Source organism: Pseudophryne corroboree, chromosome 2, assembly GCF_028390025.1.
Source record: "Pseudophryne corroboree isolate aPseCor3 chromosome 2, aPseCor3.hap2, whole genome shotgun sequence".
Classification (NCBI taxonomy): domain Eukaryota; kingdom Metazoa; phylum Chordata; class Amphibia; order Anura; family Myobatrachidae; genus Pseudophryne; species Pseudophryne corroboree.
In genome coordinates this window covers 34575628-34594554 of record NC_086445.1, presented here as the reverse complement: position 1 = coordinate 34594554, position 18927 = coordinate 34575628, and the positions used below count along the sequence as shown (strand labels likewise).

Genomic DNA, 18927 nt, shown 5'->3' with positions numbered 1-18927 from the left:
CAACATCACGTTGAGATCCCACGGTGCCACAGGAGGCACAAATGGGGGCTGAATATGCAGCACTCCTTTCACAAACGTCTGAACTTCAGGTACTGAAGCTAGTTCCATTTGAAAGAAAATCGACAGAGCCGAGATCTGTACTTTAATGGAGCCTAGTTTTAGGCCCATATTCACTCCTGCTTGCAGGAAATGCAGAAATCGACCTAGTTGAAATTCCTCTGTTGGGGCCTTTTTGGCCTCGCACCATGCAACATATTTCCGCCATATGCGGTGATAATGTTTTGCCGTAACATCTTTCCTGGCTTTAATAAGCGTAGGAATGACTTCCTCCGGAATGCCCTTTTCCTTCAGGATCCGGCGTTCAACCGCCATGCCGTCAAACGCAGCCGCGGTAAGTCTTGGAACAGACAGGGGCCCTGCTGTAGCAGGTCCTGTCTGAGCGGCAGGGACCAAGGGTCCTCTGAGATCATCTCTTGAAGTTCCGGGTACCACGCTCTTCTTGGCAAATCCGGAACCACGAGAATTGTGTTTACTCCTCGCTTTCTTATTATTCTCAGTACCTTTGGTATGAGAGGTAGAGGAGGGAACACATACACTGACCGGTACACCCACGGTGTCACTAGGGCGTCCACCGCTATCGCCTGAGGGTCTCTTGACCTGGCGCAATACTTCTCTAGTTTTTTGTTTATGCGGGACGCCATCATGTCCACCTGTGGACGACCCCATTGATTTACAATCATTTGGAAGACTTCTGGATGAAGTCCCCACTCTCCCGGGTGGAGGTCGTGCCTGCTGAGAAAGTCTGCTTCCCAGTTGTCCACTCCCGGGATGAACACTGCTGACAGTGCTAGTACATGATTCTCCGCCCATCGGAGAATTTTTGTGGCTTCTGCCATCGCCGTCCTGCTTCTTGTGCCGCCCTGTCGATTCACATGGGCGACTGCCGTGATGTTGTCTGACTGGATCAGCACCGGCTGGTGTAGGAGCAGGGATTTTGCTTGACTTAGGGCATTGTAAATGGCCCTTAGTTCCAGAATATTTATGTGAAGGGCAGTCTCCTGACTTGACCATAGTCCCTGGAAATTTCTTCCCTTTGTGACTGCCCCCCAGCCTCGTAGGCTGGCATCCGTGGTCACCAGGACCCAGTCCTGTATGCCGAATCTGCGGCCCTCCAGAAGATGCGCACTGTTCAGCCACCACAGAAGAGACACCCTGGTTCGTGGAGACAGGGTTATTAAACGATGCATCTGAAGATGCGATCCGGACCACTTGTCCAACAGGTTCCACTGAAAGATTCTGGCATGGAACCTGCCGAATGGAATTGCTTCGTAGGAAGCTACCATCTTTCCCAGGACTCGCGTGCAGTGATGCACCGATACCTGTTTTGGTTTTAGGAGGTCTCTGACTAGAGAAGACAACTCCCTGGCTTTCTCCTCCGGGAGAAACACTTTTTTCTGGGCCGTGTCCAGAATCATTCCCAGGAACATTAGACGTGTCGTGGGGACCAGCTGTGACTTTGGGATATTCAGAATCCAACCGTGCTGGCTCAGCACTTCCTGAGATAGTGCTACTCCCACTAACAACTGTTCCTTGGATCGTGCCTTTATTAGGAGATCGTCCAAGTATGGGATAATTAAAACTCCCTTTTTTCGAAGGAGTATCATCATTTCCGCCATAACCTTGGTAAATACCCTCGGTGCCGTGGAAAGTCCAAACGGCAGCGTCTGGAATTGGTAATGGCAATCCTGTACCACAAATCTGAGGTACTCCTGGTGAGAATTGTAAATGGGGACATGTAGGTAAGCATCCTTGATGTCCAGGGATACCATGTAATCCCCCTCGTCCAGGCTTGCAATAACCGCCCTGAGCGATTCCATCTTGAACTTGAATTTTTTTATGTATGTGTTCAAGGACTTCAAATTTAGAATGGGTCTCACCGAACCGTCCGGTTTCGGTACCACAAATAGTGTGGAATAGTAACCCCGGCCTTGTTGGAGTAGGGGTACCTTGATTATCACCTGCTGGGAATACAGCTTGTGAATTGCCGCTAGCACTGCCTCCCTGTCTGAGGGAGCAATCGGCAAGGCGGATTTTAGGAAACGGCGGGGTGGAATCGCCTCGAATTCCAGCCTGTATCCTTGAGATACTATTTGAAGGATCCAGGGATCCACCTGTGAGCGAACCCACTGATCGCTGAAATTCCTGAGGCGGGCCCCCACCGTACCCGGCTCCGCTTGTGAAGCCCCACCGTCATGCGGCGGACTTGGAAGAGAAAGCGGGGGAGGACTTTTGTTCCTGGGAACCTGCTGTTTGCTGCAGCCTTTTTCCCCTGCCTCTGCCTCTTGACAGAAAAGACCCTCCTTTTCCCCGCTTATTTTTCTGGGATCGAAAGGACTGAACCTGATAAAATGGCGCCTTCTTAGGCTGCGAGGGGACATGGGGTAAAAATGCTGACTTCCCAGACGTTGCTGTGGAAACTAGGTCGGAGAGACCATCCCCAAATAATTCCTCCCCTTTATAAGGCAAAACTTCCATGTGCCTTTTGGAATCTGCATCTCCAGTCCACTGGCGAGTCCATAAACATCTCCTAGCAGAGATAGATAGTGCACTTACTTTAGATGCCAGCCGGCAGATTTCCCTCTGTGCATCTCTCATGTATAAGACTGAGTCTTTTATATGGTCAATTGTTAACAGGATCGTGTCTCTGTCTAGTGTGTCAATATTTTCTGACCGGTTATCTGACCATGCAGCGGCAGCACTGCACATCCATGCTGACGCAATAGCTGGTCTGAGAATAATGCCTGAGTGTGTATATACAGACTTCAGGATCGCCTCCTGCCTTCTATCAGCAGGTTCCTTAAGGGCGGCCGTATCCTGGGACGGTAGTGCCACCTTTTTTGACAAACGTGTGAGCGCTTTATCCACCCTTGGGGGTGTTTCCCAACGTAACCTATCCTCTGGCGGGAAAGGGAACGCCATTAGTAATTTCTTAGGAATCACCAATTTCTTATCAGGGGAAGCCCACGCTTCTTCACACACTTCATTTAATTCATCTGACGGGGGAAAAACTACAGGTAGTTTTTTCTCCCCAAACATAATACCCTTTTTTGTGGTACCTGGATGTAAATCAGAAATATTTAACACCTCTTTCATTGCCTCAATCATGCAGCGAATGGCCTTAACGGGCATTAAATTTGACTCATCGTCGTCGACACTGGCGTCAGTATCCGTGTCGACATCTACTTGTGCCACCTGAGATAACGGGCGTTTTAGAGCCCCTGATGACTTCTGAGACCCTTGGACCGGCACGAGCTGAAGACTCGGCTGTCCCACAGTCGGCATGTCGTTAAATTTTTTATGTAAGGAGTCTATACGTGCACTCATTTCTTGCCATAATACCATCCACTCAGGTGTCTGCCCCGCAGGGGGTGACATCTCTGCTAAAGGCATCTGCTCCCCCTCCACATCATTATCCTCCTCAAACATGTCGACACAGCCGTACCGACACACTCCACACACACAGGGAATGCTCAAATAGAGGACAGGACCCACAAAAGCCCTTTGGGGGGACAGAGTAAGAGTATGCCAGCACACACCAGAGCGCTATATATATATACAGGGACTAACTGAGTTATGTCCCTAATAGCTGCTTATACTGTATACAATGCCAATTTAGTGCCCCCCCCCTCTCTTTTTCCCTCTTACTGTATTGTAGAAATGCAGGGAAGAGCCAGGGAGCTTCCTTCCAGCCGAGCTGTGAGGGAAAAATGGCGCCAGTGTGCTGAGGAGATAGGCTCCGCCCCTTTTTCGCGGCCTATTCTCCCGCTTATTTTGGGATTCTGGCAGGGGTATTTACCTCATATATAGCCCCAGGGGCTATATATTGAGGTATTTTAGCCAGTCAAGGTGTTTTTATTGCTGCCTCAGAGCGCCCCCCCCCCAGCGCTCTGCACCCTCAGTGACCGGAGTGTGAAGTGTGTATGAGGAGCAATGGCGCACAGCTGCAGTGCTGTGCGCTACCTTGGTGAAGACAGGACGTCTTCATGCCGCCGATTTTCCGGACCATCTTCCTGCTTCTGGCTCTGTAAGGGGGACGGCGGCGCGGCTCCGGGACCGAACATCAAGGCTGGGCCTGCGGTCGATCCCTCTGGAGCTAATGGTGTCCAGTAGCCTAAGAAGCCCAATCCGGCTGCAAGCAGGCGAGTTCGCTTCTTCTCCCCTTAGTCCCTCGCTGCAGTGAGCCTGTTGCCAGCAGGTCTCACTGAAAAAAACAAATTCTAAGACTATAACTTTCTAAGAGCTCAGGAGAGCCCCTAGTGTGCATCCAACCTCGGCCGGGCACGAAATCTAACTGAGGCTTGGAGGAGGGTCATAGTGGGAGGAGCCAGTGCACACCAGGTAGTCTAAGATCTTTCTAGAGTGCCCAGCCTCCTTCGGAGCCCGCTATTCCCCATGGTCCTTACGGAGTTCCCAGCATCCACTAGGACGTTAGAGAAAACACGCAATGTATGCGTTATATAATGTAGTCCCGCTGCGGTCTCACCTGAGCTGGTGGGATCAGGGACGGGCTCCTCTTCCTTACAATGCGGGTGATACACCCCGTGTCCCGGCTCAGCCTGTCATACAAGGACAGAAATATTATTACACCGAGCGTCTATACCAGGAGGATACACAGGATAAGGATATGAGAGTAACATAATGCAGAAGAGATAATGCAGCCAGTCCCGCTACCTGATAATCCTCTATGACAATCCGGTTCTCTTCCTTTATATAATCCCCAGAGTACAGAGGGGTCTCACATCGTCCTGGGGGGCTTCTAGAGCTACACTCACCTGCGGGGAGAACAGACAATGACAGCCATATAGCAATGCTTAGTAATAACAGCAGAACATATCACTGCACAGGGTCACCTGTCACTAGGGCTCGGGTGTAAATCACAGCCCTGCACCGTTACATGTATCTGGGTGGGATGTGTACCCCCCCCCCCCCCTCCCCCCGAGGGTCACCATGACCAGAGACATAGTAACAAAGTAACTAACATAGTAACTAAGGTTGAAAAAAAAAAAAGACAATTGTCCATCGAGTTCAACCTATTTGTGGTCTCCTATGCAGTCCTATTATAGGACTAGTTATTTTTATGTTAGGACTAGTTATTTTAACTATAATGCGTGACTACACACCATAACCCTGAATATCTTTATCCAAAAGGAATTTATCTAACCCATTCTTAAAGGTGTTGACAGAGTCCGCAGTTACTACTCTCTCAGGCAGGGAATTCCAAACACGTATGTCCCCTCTTAGTCTCCTCTTTTCCAATGTAAACATGCCTAGCCTTGCAAGCCTTTCCTCGTATTCCAGCGTCTCCATGCCCTTGATTAGTTTGGTCGCCCGCCTCTGAACCTTTTCTAGTTCCAGGATGTCCTTTTTTGTAATATGGTGCCCAAAATTGCACCCAGTATTCAAGAAGTGGCCTCACTAATGATTTATATAATGGGAGTATAATACTCTCGTCCCTTGCATCAGTTCACCGCTTTATGCATGCTAATATCTTATTAGCCTTCTTTGCTGCACTCCTACTTTGGGTACTGCTGCTTAATTTGTTATCTATATGAACCCCTAAGTCTTTTTCCAGTACAGAATCCCCTAAAATTACCCCATTTAGTATGTAGGTGTTATTTTTGGTCTTGCCCCCACAGTGCATTACCTTACACTTGTCTGTGTTTAATTTAATTCTCCATTTTGCCGCCCATGCTTCCAGTTTAGTTAAGTCGTTCTGAAGAGACTCTGGTTTCCCCTCCGTATTTATAACCTTACACAATTTGGAGTAGTCTGCGAAAATTGACATCATGCTCTCTAGACCTACTGTTAGGTCGTTAATGAAAATGTTGAACAAAAGTGGTCCAAGTACAGACCCTTGTGGCACACCACTTAGTACTTTAGTCCAATTTGAAAATGATCCATTGACCACAACGCGCTGCTCCCTATTATCTAACCAATTACTAACCCAAGTGCATATTAAGCTCCCTAGCCTTATTTCTTGTAGCTTATAGATAAGACGCATGTGTGGTACAGTGTCGAAAGCTTTGGCAAAGTCTAAAAAGATTACATCCACCTCCTTACCCTGATCAAGGTTCGCACTTACTGTTTCATAAAAGCCAAGTAAGTTGGTTTGAAGTGATCTGTCCTTCACAAATCCATGTTGGTTCCTTTTAATGACCTTATTTGCTTCAAGGAACTTTTGAATACTGTCCCTTGGAAGTATTGGAAGGTATTCTCCCACTATAGATGTAAGACTAACTGGTCTATAATTACCTGGTTCAGTTTTGCTCTCCTTTCTGAATATCGGCACTACCTCCGCTATACGCCAGCCTTTGGGAACCATACCAGATTTAACAGAATCCATAAAGATCAAAAATAGAGGTCTTGCTAGTTCAGCGTGCAGCTCCGTAAGAACTCTCGGGTGACTTCCATCTGGACCAGGTAACTTATTAATCTTTAACTTTTTTAATCGGTCACAGACTAACTCCTCACATAAATAAGCATTTAGCAGTGGGACATTATCTTTGTTGAGTTTTTGTGTTAGACCCAGAATTTGGTCCTCTCTGGTAAATACCGTTGAAAAAAACTTGTTTAGCTTGTTTGCTATGTCATTATCATTTTTGATTAAGACTCCCCTCTTGTCCTTTAAAGGGCCTAAACTCTTCTTTAGTCTCTTGCGGTTGATGTACTTAAAAAAAGTTTTGGGATTCTCTTTGCTTTCCTTTGCAACTAGTTTTTCAGTTTCTACTTTAGCCGCTCTTATTCCTTTTTTGCATATTTTGTTACAGTCTTTATAGTGCTGGAATGACTCCACACCCCCCTCAGATTTGTATTTTTTAAATGCTCATTTTTTTTGTCCATTAATTCCTTTATATTTTTGTTAAACCGCATTGGTTTGGGATTTTTATTCCTTTTTTTGCTGCTGGTGGGAATACATTTACGAGTATTATTAATTAGCAGTGATTTTAATATATCCCATTTCTCTGTAGTATTTTTTCCTTGAAACAGAATTTCCCATTCAATGTCCCTTAACGCTTCCTTCATCATATCAAAGTTGGCTTTGCTAAAGTTTAGAGTCCTAGTTGAGCCAGTATAGGACTGCTTATGAAAACTGATATTGAATGTGACCATATTGTGGTCGCTGTTACCTATGGGCTCTCCTACTTCAATATTTGATACCAATTCCCCATTGTTAGTTAATACCAGGTCTAAGATTGCATTGTACCTAGTTAGTTCCTCGAATAATTGAGCTAAGTAATTATCATTTAGCGTGTTTAAAAACATATTGCCCCTAGCAGTATCACATTAATTGATTTTCCAGTTTATCTCGGTATAGTTAGTCTCCCATCACTACTATGTGTCCTACTCCTGATGCTCTTTCAGTTTGATTCAGTAACAAATTTCTCGGGGGGAAGAGTTTATCATCCAACCTTCCACCAGCCCCCAGCATCCGATAGATCGTTATCAGGTGTCAGCTGGAATTGGCAGTCGCTATGGACTCACATGCAGAGGGAATGGAGGCCAATTAGGTCCAAACTGCAGTGATCAGTAACAGCCAAACAGCCGGGAGAGGGGCGGAGAGAAGTGACAGGATAGAATCACACACCCCGAGAGACGTCCTCTTACCCACTGAGTCACGCAGCTGCGGAGGGTCCATTACAACGTCCTTGTGTCCGCCTGAACAGTCCCACTCTGTCACAGAGAACGAGACCTCCACATCCTTACACTTCCCAGGCACCTGCAGCATAGGAGAGCTGGTCACATGACTTACCCCCACACGTAGGAGTACCGTGTAATACATTCCACTGCAGGGCACAATGGCAGACGATGGGTCAGGGATCAATTACAGAGTGCGTCCTGACCAATCACCAGTGCTCCAGTGATGCATCAGCATGGTTACTTTAGCACAACATAAATCAGTCACTAAACGTCTACATAGCAATTATGTAAAGAAATAAAAGAACAAACAAAACAAACAGCGTTCTCCCTGGGAATATACAGCTTTATGTACAATGAGAGCGCTCACCTTTCCTGTCTCTCTGTGATATACCTCAGTAGGTGCCTGGATATTCCTGTCACGGATCCTCTCCACTGTTGGTGCATGAGGCGGAGCCTCCGTGTTTGGACTCTGGGTGCCGCTGCTTCTGTCTGACACAGGGGGGCCGCTGATGTCTGTCACCTGGTCACCCGACTTTCTCACAACAATGAAATCCTATGAGAGCACCAATATGTAAGATGCCGCCCTATGTATATAATATAGTAACATCCTCATATACAGCAAGCTAATCCCAGCTGTATATAGGCGGATAGCAGCCCTGCACCATCTCTGTGTAACACAGGCTGTGTGTATATATGGCTGTAACCATAAGAGGCAGAAGACACACACAGAGGGATCTGCCTTCTCCTACCCACAATTCCTGGGGGCCACTGCTGTATCTCTGTGGGAAAATGTCACTTTATAGCATAAACCCCTGAAGAAGACTTGTCGTGTATAACAGACGTGTGACAGGAAAGTGACGCCTCTTATAGTCAGACACAGGAGAGAGTGGAAGACGGACAGGGAAATGGCGGCAACCTGTACTGTGTGTTGTACAACTAGCATGGTGGGAGGAAAAAGTATATCATACAGTACACCGACTGCCCACACATGATGGAAGTAGCCAACTGGGGATCTGAATTACTATTTATGAGAATGTCGCCAGTCAGCTATGCACCAGTGACATCACAGAGACATGACATATCTGACACTTGGTGCCTCATACCTCAGAGCTGTCACCCATTCATAGTGAATTGACAGGTTACATGGCAATAAGTACTTGTTCAGCCCACAAAATGGCTGCCTGCATGGTATACTGACAAGAGGTGCACTATAATGGAAAGAATTCCAGATGCTACTACCCCGGGCACTGTGCCCTGTAGTTCCGCTAGTAAATAGAACAGTGAGGTATCTAGCGCCTCTCACCTCTCTAGTCAGCAGACAGATAATCTCCATGGTGAGACTCAGCAGCTTGTCTATGATCAGGTCTTTGTTTCTGTCACTCAGTAGCGAGTGCCGGATATGTTCCAGGACCTGGACCTCCATGGCTGGTCTTCAGGTGACGTCTCCTAAGGGAAGGGAATACAATGTTCTGTCAGCTCCATATATGTCATTTGCTCCCAGAGTCTCTGCCACATAGAGGGAGCCGCATCACCCACCTATTCCGGGCACAGAAGACATCAGGGTCAGTCACTCACGGTACTGTACACCAAATGTAAGCTCTGACGAGCAGGGCCCTCTTCCCTCATGTGCTTATCCTTTTCTTACTTTAATAGTCTCCAACTGCACCAAATCCCACGTTTTTCTGCCACCCTGATACTTATTTCAGGGTCATCTGCTGATGCAGCTATGGTTATATACCCTGTACTTGTCCTACTGTATATTGTATTCAAGTGTAAGTTGTTGTTTTACAGTTTTGATCATTTGTTTATGTACTCTGTAATTGGGCGCTGTGGAACCCTTGTGGCGCCATATAAAGGATAATAATACTCTAATGTAGAGATTATGTGATTTCCCACGCAGCTCCTGAGTGTAACAAATATTGGTGGCCTCTTACAGCGTCCTCAAACATGGCCGCATCATCAGCTCTTCGTTAGCAGCTAGTGACACACACGGGCCGGCAGTTACACACGTTATATGAGCAGTTGGATACACACGGGCCGGCAGTTACACACGTTATATGAGCAGTTAGACAGACACGGGCTGGCAGTTACACACGTTATATGAGCAGCTAGTGACACACACGGGCCGGCAGTTACACACGTTATATGAGCAGTTACAGTAGATAGACACAGGCTGGCATGGCAGTTACATGCATTATATGAGCAGTTAGATAGACACGGGCTGGCAGATACATGCGTTACATAAGCAACTAGTGACACACACGGGCCGGCAGTTATGTTATATGAGCAGCTAGTGACACACGGGCCGGCAATTACACGCGTTATACGAGCAGTTACTATAGTTACATGCATTATAAGGAGAGTTATGGTAGACTTACCATTGTTAACTCTTTCTGGGAGGTACATTGGATTCCACAGGGAAACATCGGGGTGTAGAGTGGATCTGGATCCAGAGGCACCAACAGGTTTACGCTTTAGGCTGTCTCAGGATGCATTGTGGCCTCCTCTATAACCCCACCCCCAGGCACTGTGCTCAGTTTCGTTAACCAGTCCAGTGCCTGAGCAGGCAAGAGAGAAGGCACATAGAAACACATTCTCACGACAGGAGAAGGTACCAGTGGACAATGCCATACAAACCCAAAGAAGCTAGGTGCGTCAGGGTGGGCGCGCCCTGTGGAACCCAACGTACCCCGCAGAAATAGTTAACAATGGTAAGTCTACCATAACTCTACTTTTCTGCAGCAGGTTACATTGGTTTTCACAGGGAAACAGCAGGGATGTCCTAAAGCAGTTCCTCAAGGGAGAATCCAGTGTCCAAAGGAAGCAACCTGGGAGGTGAAGGTATCAAAGGCATAGAACCTAAAATACGTCTTCACTGAGGACCGCATAGCCGCCTTGCACAATTGTTCTGCAGACGCGCTACGGCGGGCCGCCCAAGATGGTCCAACAAACCGGATAGTATGGGCCAATACTCCCGCCTCAGAGGACACCTCTTGAATGTAATAAGAAGCGGTGGCCTGAACCCATGCCTCAATACCTTTTGCAGCCCAAGAGGCAGCTATAGTGGGTCTATGAATAGGTCCTGTAAGGGAGTATACAGATTTCAGGCATCCCTCCACACGCTTATCCGTCGGCTCCCTCAGTGAGGTGACAGTCAGAGTGGATGACACCATGAGGTGGGTGACCTAAGAATCCACCGGCAGCAGAGTCTCCCATTTGTGACACAACTCTGCAGGTAGAGGGTAGCGAGCCAAGGCCCGATTGGGAATAGAGAATTTCTTCCCTGTGTTAGACCAGGGTTCCCGTCTGATGTCCACTAAATGATCAGAATGAGGTAAAAAACAGTTTTAACCACCTTCTGCTGTTTAAACTTATCAGTTTTCTTAGCCACAGTAGTGGAATCCTCCTTATCTGTGATTTGAAGGATATGCTTTAGAGCAACCACCAGGGCAGGGAGAGTTATCAATAAGGGAGATTCCTCGTCAGTAACACAGGATTCAGTGTATGACAGGACCGTACGCTCCTCCTCCTCTTCAGATGAGACATCAGAGAGGTTTGTAGACTGTGAGGAGGAAGCAGCCCGCTTAGAAGGACCAGGGGCACGGGAGTGACTCGAGGTAGATTTCTGTCCAACCAGAGACTGGTTTAGATGTTCAAATAAAAAAAGGGGGTAATGACACTGCGCTAAAAATAAGGCAAGTTTTCCTAAAAATGCTGCTGAAGGAGGTGGGGTCACTACCAAACCCCACAAGTAGAGATTTAAACTAAAAAAACAAATTTCCCCAGCGCAAATTATAGGATGATAAGAATTATGAATCAAAAAATGTTTTTAAACATATGTTTTTTATTTGGAAAAAGAATTCGTATTTGTTGAGAAACAACATGATTATTAAGCTAGTGAAACAACCTATTACCGGTAAACACAAACAAAAGACAAACTACATGTAACATAAAAAGGGTGAATTAACACCAATTTTTGCTCGGTTCTTTCAAATGCATATACAGTCTCTAAATTATTAACTGCAGGGCGGGTGCACTAGCTTAATAATCATGTTGTTTCTCAACAAATATTAATTCTTTTTCCAAATAAAAAACATATGTTTAAAAACATTTTTTGATTCATAATTCTTATCATCCTTTAATTTGCGCTGGGGAAATTGTTTTTTTAGTTTAAATCACTGGTTTAGATGTTGCAGTTGGTTAGATAAATTTTCCGCCCAAGGCGGATTAACCATAGGGACAATTTGTTGGGGTAATTGAACAGGCGGCTCCATAGAGGGCGCAAGGCGCTCCACCAGCGTACCCAGCAGGGTAGAGAATGCTGCACATGGTGGCTCCTGACTAAGGCCCTCATTCCGAGATGATCGTAGCTGTGCTAAATTTAGCACAGCTATGATCATTTACACGGACATGCGGGGGGACGCCCAGCACAGGGCTAGTCCGCCCCGCATGTCAGTGCCGCCCCCCGCAGTAGTGCTAAGGCATCGCACAGCGGCGATGCCTTTGCACTTCAAGGGTAGCTCCCGACCAGCGCAGCTTTAGCATGCTGGCCGGGAGCTACTCGTCGCTCCCCGGCCCGTAGCCGCTGCGGGCCGTCCCCCACACGGTCCGGCCACGCCTGCATTGGCCGGACCGCGCCCACGAAATGGCGGCCAAACGCCGCCGTTCCGCCCCCTCCCGCCTCTGTCTGTCAATCAGGCAGAGGCGATCGCAGACCAGCTATGGCCGTCTGGCATGCACCGGCGCACTACGGCGCATGCACAGTGGGTACCCGTTCGCTCGGCTGCGATAAAAAGCAGCGAGCAAACGGGTCAGAATGACGCCCTAAGTGCAGGGGCTGCGGACTGACTGGGAGGTGCATGACACGCAGTACAGAGACCCTAATGCAATAATTCCCCCTCTGATAAATCCACCGAGCATGCACTGCCTGTTGCAGGAGCTTCAGCAGATTAAGTGTCCTTTGTTAGACATTGCACAATGGTGGTCATTCCGAGTTGATTGCTAGCTGCATTTGTTCGCAGCGATCACGCTAAAAAAAACCCGGAAGTTCTGCGTATGCGGCGCAATGCACACGCGCAACGTACGGGCACAACGAACGATGCAGTTTTGCACAGGGTCTAGCGATGCATGGTTGCTGCAGAGTGATTGACATGAAGTGGGAGTTTTCAGGGAGTGTTCGGAAAAACGCAGGCGTGCCAGGGAAAACGCAGGCGTGGCTGGGTGAATGCTGAGCGGGTGTGACGTCAAATCCGGAACTGAATAGTCTGAAGTGATAGAATGGGAGGGTTTTGGATCCTGCACTGACCTAGATTCAGAGTACAAACGTAATCATATAAGGGCCAGAGATGGACAATAATTATTGGAAATTCCTATCTGTCCGTATGGCGGTGCGCCCAGAGTCAAAAAAGAGAAAGAATTGTATATACACAAGGAGAGAAGTATGACTCTTGTTTGGGCGCACTCTTGTTTAATTATCTAAGTGTTCGTTGATAAATGAAGTGCCTAAAAGTTAATAGTGTAGTCTTTTGATTCTGCTCTCTAAAATACGCGAGAACTCAACAAGACAAATTAGACAGAAGTAGCCATTGATATGCCTAATGGGAGATGTGTCTCCCAAAAATTGTAAAATGTTCAGATCTTAATTATGCCTGGATAATTGCATATCGGAAAGTAGCTACATACTATGCTGCCTCCGTCTGCCAAAGATCTGTACAAACTGAGTTTGTATTAATGCAGCCCTGAATTGGGTTAAGTTCGTGAGTGGAAGAGCCCACACACTACTAAACAATTCTATTAGTTTGCCACTGTTATGGATAGGTAAATTGTGACGAATGAGGTTCAGGAGGTAGTAGGATTAAGTATAAGTGGTGATACTGCTGTTGGTGTTGTTTCTATAGGGAAGGAAGTCTTCCTACTTCACCGGGTATTCCCTAGCAGTCGCCTGTCTAGGTACTGACCCAGCCCACCTCCGTTTAGCTTCCAAGATCGGACGAGATTGGGCGTGAACGTAGGGGTATGGTCGTAGAAAGAACTGACCCTATACCACCAATGAGAGTGCACCGAAACGGAAGGATTGGTTCCTCCTCAGGAAAAAAAAAAAAAAAAAAAAAAAAGAGTACGAGGACTTCGTTGAGAAGGAGAATGGCCACAGTCGGGTAAGTGTGAATCTGCTGTCCACGTTAGACTGAAGAGACGCGTCCCTTGAGGGGACACGCTCACCAGAATCGTGGATGAGAGTTCACAGAAGGAAGAAAAGCAAGAAGATAATTGAGGGTAGAGGAGATGTTAAAAAAAACAATTGAATTGAATACAGTGAGTCCCTTTCGGTCACCTGGGTTGTTTGAATACTAATGGATCCTAGTAATTGTAACGGATGATCAAGCAGGTACCAAAATGACGAGAAAATATTTTATAATGATAACCATGAAAATACTGATAAATTCTTGTAATTGGTACCTATTCACTAAGTAGGCAGTGATCGCACTGAGCCCCAAAAAAAGTGGGTCCCAGGGACCCCTCACTTTTAAAGATTGGGGTCCTAACGGTCTTTTTCTGGGTCCCATCAGAATGAAGGTTCTTTTTAATCTTAATCTTGTTTGGACACTACAAAAGTGTTGCAAGGTGGGGGGATGGGGTGACAATGCTGCTGGGCTGTGTAGCATACAGGACACCTTGCTTCAGAGGTGTAACTAGACATTTTGGTGCCCTTAGGCAGAAAGGGAATTGGTGTTCCACCTCCCAGATCGCAAAGTATAGGAAATGCGCGCCGCAGGCGCGCTGCAAAAATTTAGGGGCGTGGATTCACGGGGAAGGGGCGTGACCACATAATAGTGCCAATTCACATTACACCACACAGTAGTGCCGCTTATACACATTGCACCAGGTAGAACCTCCTATGCACACTGCGCCAGGCAGAGCACGTTATACACATTGCGCCAGGTAGAGCACCGAGGCACATTGCAGTAACCAGATTGCAGTGTGATAATCTAGTTACTACTGTACATAAGATGAGAATGCTTACATATAATAGTGAAATGTATATGCTGTATTTGTATCCATCAATCTTTTTTAAAGTGATGCTGGCACGGGAACTGGGCACATGTACCTCTACCAACATAAGACAATAAGACACCAGTAATAACATTATGTGACACTGACAGGTTTCCTTATAAACACTGTTTATGTGTAAGCATAGAAAATTGGGCAAAGGTTTCCTAATGAAGTGAATGTTACAGTATCCCACTCCCTCACTCGGGCAGAGCACCGTGTACTGTGCCATGTCTGGACACCCGCCAGCCCCAATCACCTGTTTTAAACGTGAGCTGAGGTTCATTCTTGGACCCAAACTCCTGGATCAGGACCACGAATATGACCCCGCTTGTGTTCTGGATGCCAAAGACGGACCCATTGCACCACATGGCGGAGAGCATGACCAGCCATCCCCAGCCACCTTCCGGGTGTACAAACTCTGTGCTGGTCTCCGGGTCCCCTGCTCCTCCAGCAGCAGTAGTAGTGATCTTCTCCCCATCTCCCGGCACGGAGTTCCACTCCCCCCCATTCTCTTGCTTCTCCTAATCAGTGATGACGGGTGCGCTCTCCTCTGCCGCAGCTGCAGCACTGTCGTCCCCCGCCGGCTCCTCTTCTTCTGCTGCCGGGACATTGGTGGGTAGCTCTTCCTTACTCTGCATCCTGTGTCATCTCTGCACTAATGACACTATATTAGCGGGGAGGAGGTGGAGATGAGCGGGGCCAGTCTGTCAGCGCTGCAGCACAGATTCATCCATGTGCTGGTGGCGGAGCCCATGTCTGCGGGGAGGAGAATTCAAAGCGGGCGGACTGGCGGGAGACGCTGCAGGGATGATTGGCTGGAGACTACAGGAGGTGATTGGTTGAGGAAACAGCCAGTCACCTCCTGCGTCCCGCTGACTGGCTGGCGCGATCTCAGAGATTCAGATGAGCGCGTCCATCTGCTAAATGTCCCGGAGTATTTGCTGCTGCGGAGCGCGTCCCCGGGGACCCTCCCATTTTAGATAAGTGAGTCCCTAGACATCAAAAGCGGGTAAAATACACGCTGTAGCGCGTTTTTGCGATCACTGAGTAGGTATGGCGTTACTTGTGCATAACAGACCCTAGTAGTATTTAACTACCAACGAACTTGTATGATATACCAAAAAACCTTAGAAATCACTAGTAACAGTGGCAAAGAATTTTACCGTCAACAACAGTTGTTGCTAATTTGACATGAAATAATGTGTGAGACCGATGGATTGTCACCTCTATAGTAATCCCCTGGGTGACATGCCCTCAGAGGGACAAAAACATCATACACACAGTTTGAAACTGCCTAGGGCAGACTCAATGCGGGATCGCACAACACCTGTCCCTGTTACATTGAATACAAAGAGATAATATCCCTTGATGTGCATAAGCAAAACACCTGTCCCTGTTACATTGAATATAAAGAAATAATATTTCTTGATGTGTATAAACAAAGAATTAGGCGAATATGTTGTACTCATTCACTGGGAACATCAGCAATGTAAATAACAGGATTATTTGCTGAAAACCTCAATATTTAGCTGAAGAGTGAAGGCTTAATCAGATAAAGCAGATAAAAGTTTAGGTGTCACCCCTTCAACCAGTAGGTAGGCGGGGTGCCCGCAGGGAATGCGGGGCCACAAATTGCCCACCCTTATCACAAGTCAGTATCACAATGTACCCACATAGGGAGTACACACATATGCAATACAGCCCAGCTGGAGGTACCAGCAATATTGGTGACAGAGATTGTTTCAGAGGCACAAAAAATATATTCAGCTAAAGCATAAATACTTAATGAGAAAGGCAATAAATATCACCCATTCAAAATGTCAGACAGGCATCAGTAAGGCATTAAATATCACCCATTCAAATGTCGGGCAGGCAAGGTGCCCACAAGGAAAACGCGTTTCACCCGGTCACGGGCTTGTTCACTTCCATTCAGAGCAGCCTGTCTTGTTGAGTTCTCACGGATTTTAGAGAGCAGAATCAAAAGACTACACTATTAACTTTTAGTCTGAAGTGATCGCAAGCGCTGAGTAGGTTTTGAGCTACTCTGAAACTACACGAAAATTTGTGCAGGCGCTCTGCGATAAAAACGTTCGCACTTCTGCTAAGCTAAAATACACTCTCAGTGGGCGGCGGCATAGCGTTTGCATGGCTGCTAAAAACTGCTAGCAAGCGATCAACTCAGAATGACCCCCCATGTAAACAATTGGACTTACATAGTACGATTACAGAGCAAGACCAATACAATAACCTGTGAAATAAGACAGGTATAATGTGACTGTAACACAGGAGTAATATACTTATATAGGATATACATAAACTCTGTGCACATTATATTGTATGACCCAAATGCACCTAGCCCACGGTACAGAATATAGTGACGGTTATATCTGGGAAACACTGAAAAAGTGAAACCATACAGCAGATAAAGGCACACACAGTCACATGCAATGCAGAAGTTATTATCACAATAAAGCTGCACTATATATCACAACACAATCTCAGACCGGAGAATATGGCAGAATACTCGTACAATGGGGGTAATTCAGACATGGCTGCATTTCCGTACAGCCTGCGGTCAGGTCTGAACTGCGCAAGTGTATGCACCACAATGCACAGGCGACTCGATCCGCAGTGACGGGATGGTGCGAAAAAAAATTATCGAATGGGCGATCACAAGGTGACTGACAGGAAGGGGCTGTTTGTGGGTGGCAATGACCGTTTTAGAGGAGTGTCCAGAAAAACGCAGGAGGATCCAGGCGTTTGTCGGGAGGGTGTCTGACGTCAGCTCCGGCCCCAATCACTGCAGCAGGTGAGTAAGTCCTGGGCTGTGCAGAGTCTCTGCTGCATATGCGATTGCACCCCTGCACAGTGAATTCCCCCTACCCCTGTAGGCGGCGACTACCTGATCGCAGGGAAGCAAATAAAACGCACCCTAGTGATCAGGTCCAATATACTCTGCAATGTACACTTTTTCTCAACTCACGCTGTCTCTAAGACATGTAGGATACTCAAGTGAATATAAAAGGCACAGCGCTGTAAACAGGCGGCTTTACCTGGGAGACCTTACCCAGCAATCCCGGAGACCTGCTGCTCTCTGTAAGATGGCGCCCAGAGTCTCTGTGAGGGAGAGTGTGAGGCAGCTCCAGGGCGGGAAATCTGTAAGGAAATGGCGCCCTGGGCCGGGGGAGGGGCTACAGGTTAAGCGCAGACTGCACTATGCTGGTCTTTAACCCCAGGTACTGTGTAGCCTTACCAAACTGGTGTTAATACATCTGACCTGTGCTCCGATGCCCTGGTGGTCTAGTGGGGTCCCTGCCCAGTGACAATGTCCACGCCAGCGCCGTGGTCCATCTCCCCAGACCGTGGATGGATCGAGGTTTAATGGCGGTCCCGCCTAGCAGACCCTCTTACCTGCCCCCCGTAGCAGCCACGCGATCCCAGAGAGCAGTCTGCGACCGTGCCCAAGTCGGGACGCCTCCGCTGCAGGTACCCAGAAATCAGGCCAACGGGAGTGTGCGGCGCCGCTTGGGAGGTGATGAAGCGGATGTGGATCATCAAGTCGACAGGGTTTGAAGGGCGACAGGGTTTCTAGGTCGACAGGTCAAAAGATCGACATGCGGTTTTTTTGCGTGTGTCGTTTTCTGCATACAGTGACCGGGAAACCAAATTAGTGCACCGTGGCCCGGCGGATGGCTCGCTGCGCTCAGATTACCGTTCCAATCGTAGCCCTCGTGGATCGTTAAGTATGAAAAAGTTCAAAAAAAGAATTAAAAAAAAAAAACTCACATCGACCTTTTGACCTAGCACATGTCAACCTAGAAACCCTGTCAACCTATAGTGATCGACCAAAACATTGTCGATCTTCAGACCCGATCCCGATGAAGCTGCAGCGCTGAATGTAACCCTGACTTACAGTGCAGCCAGCTCAAGCAAAGTCAAATTCTTTCAAGCTTTCAGGGCTGCCCAGCGCAGCCCCCCTGTTCAGTGACCAGCTGCTGCCCCAACTCAAAAACTGAGCTCTCAGTGCCTGGAGGCGGGGTTATAGAAGAGGCCTCAATGCATCCTGGGACAGCTAAAGCTTTGCCTGTTGGTGCCTCTGGATCCAGATCCACTCTACACCCCAATGTTTCCCTGTGGAAACCAATGTAACCTGCTGCTGAAATGAGCAGCTAGTGACAC

General features: G+C 47.5%; 2 protein-coding genes and 1 pseudogene across 18 annotated transcripts in view; 1 reads left to right on the top strand and 2 right to left on the bottom strand.

Moving 5' to 3' along the window:
- Positions 1 to 18927, top strand: part of LOC134994743 (zinc finger protein 436-like) — a 497924-nt gene that overhangs the window by 306150 nt on the left and 172847 nt on the right. The gene's annotated exons all lie outside the window — the stretch shown is intronic.
- LOC134994942 (oocyte zinc finger protein XlCOF7.1-like) overlaps positions 1 to 18927 on the bottom strand; it is a 189198-nt gene that overhangs the window by 168740 nt on the left and 1531 nt on the right. For all 14 annotated transcript variants that reach the window (XM_063951031.1, XM_063951030.1, XM_063951027.1 and 11 more), the window contains exons 2-6: positions 9002 to 9144; positions 8066 to 8251; positions 7666 to 7777; positions 4732 to 4832; positions 4544 to 4616 (exon numbers count right to left, since the gene is read on the bottom strand). In XM_063951031.1, the coding sequence (XP_063807101.1) occupies positions 4544 to 4616; positions 4732 to 4832; positions 7666 to 7777; positions 8066 to 8251; positions 9002 to 9121 (592 nt within the window). In that variant the 5' untranslated portion in view covers positions 9122 to 9144. The remainder of the gene's footprint in view (positions 1 to 4543; positions 4617 to 4731; positions 4833 to 7665; positions 7778 to 8065; positions 8252 to 9001; positions 9145 to 18927) is intronic.
- Positions 13607 to 13725, bottom strand: LOC135052286 (5S ribosomal RNA; annotated as a pseudogene).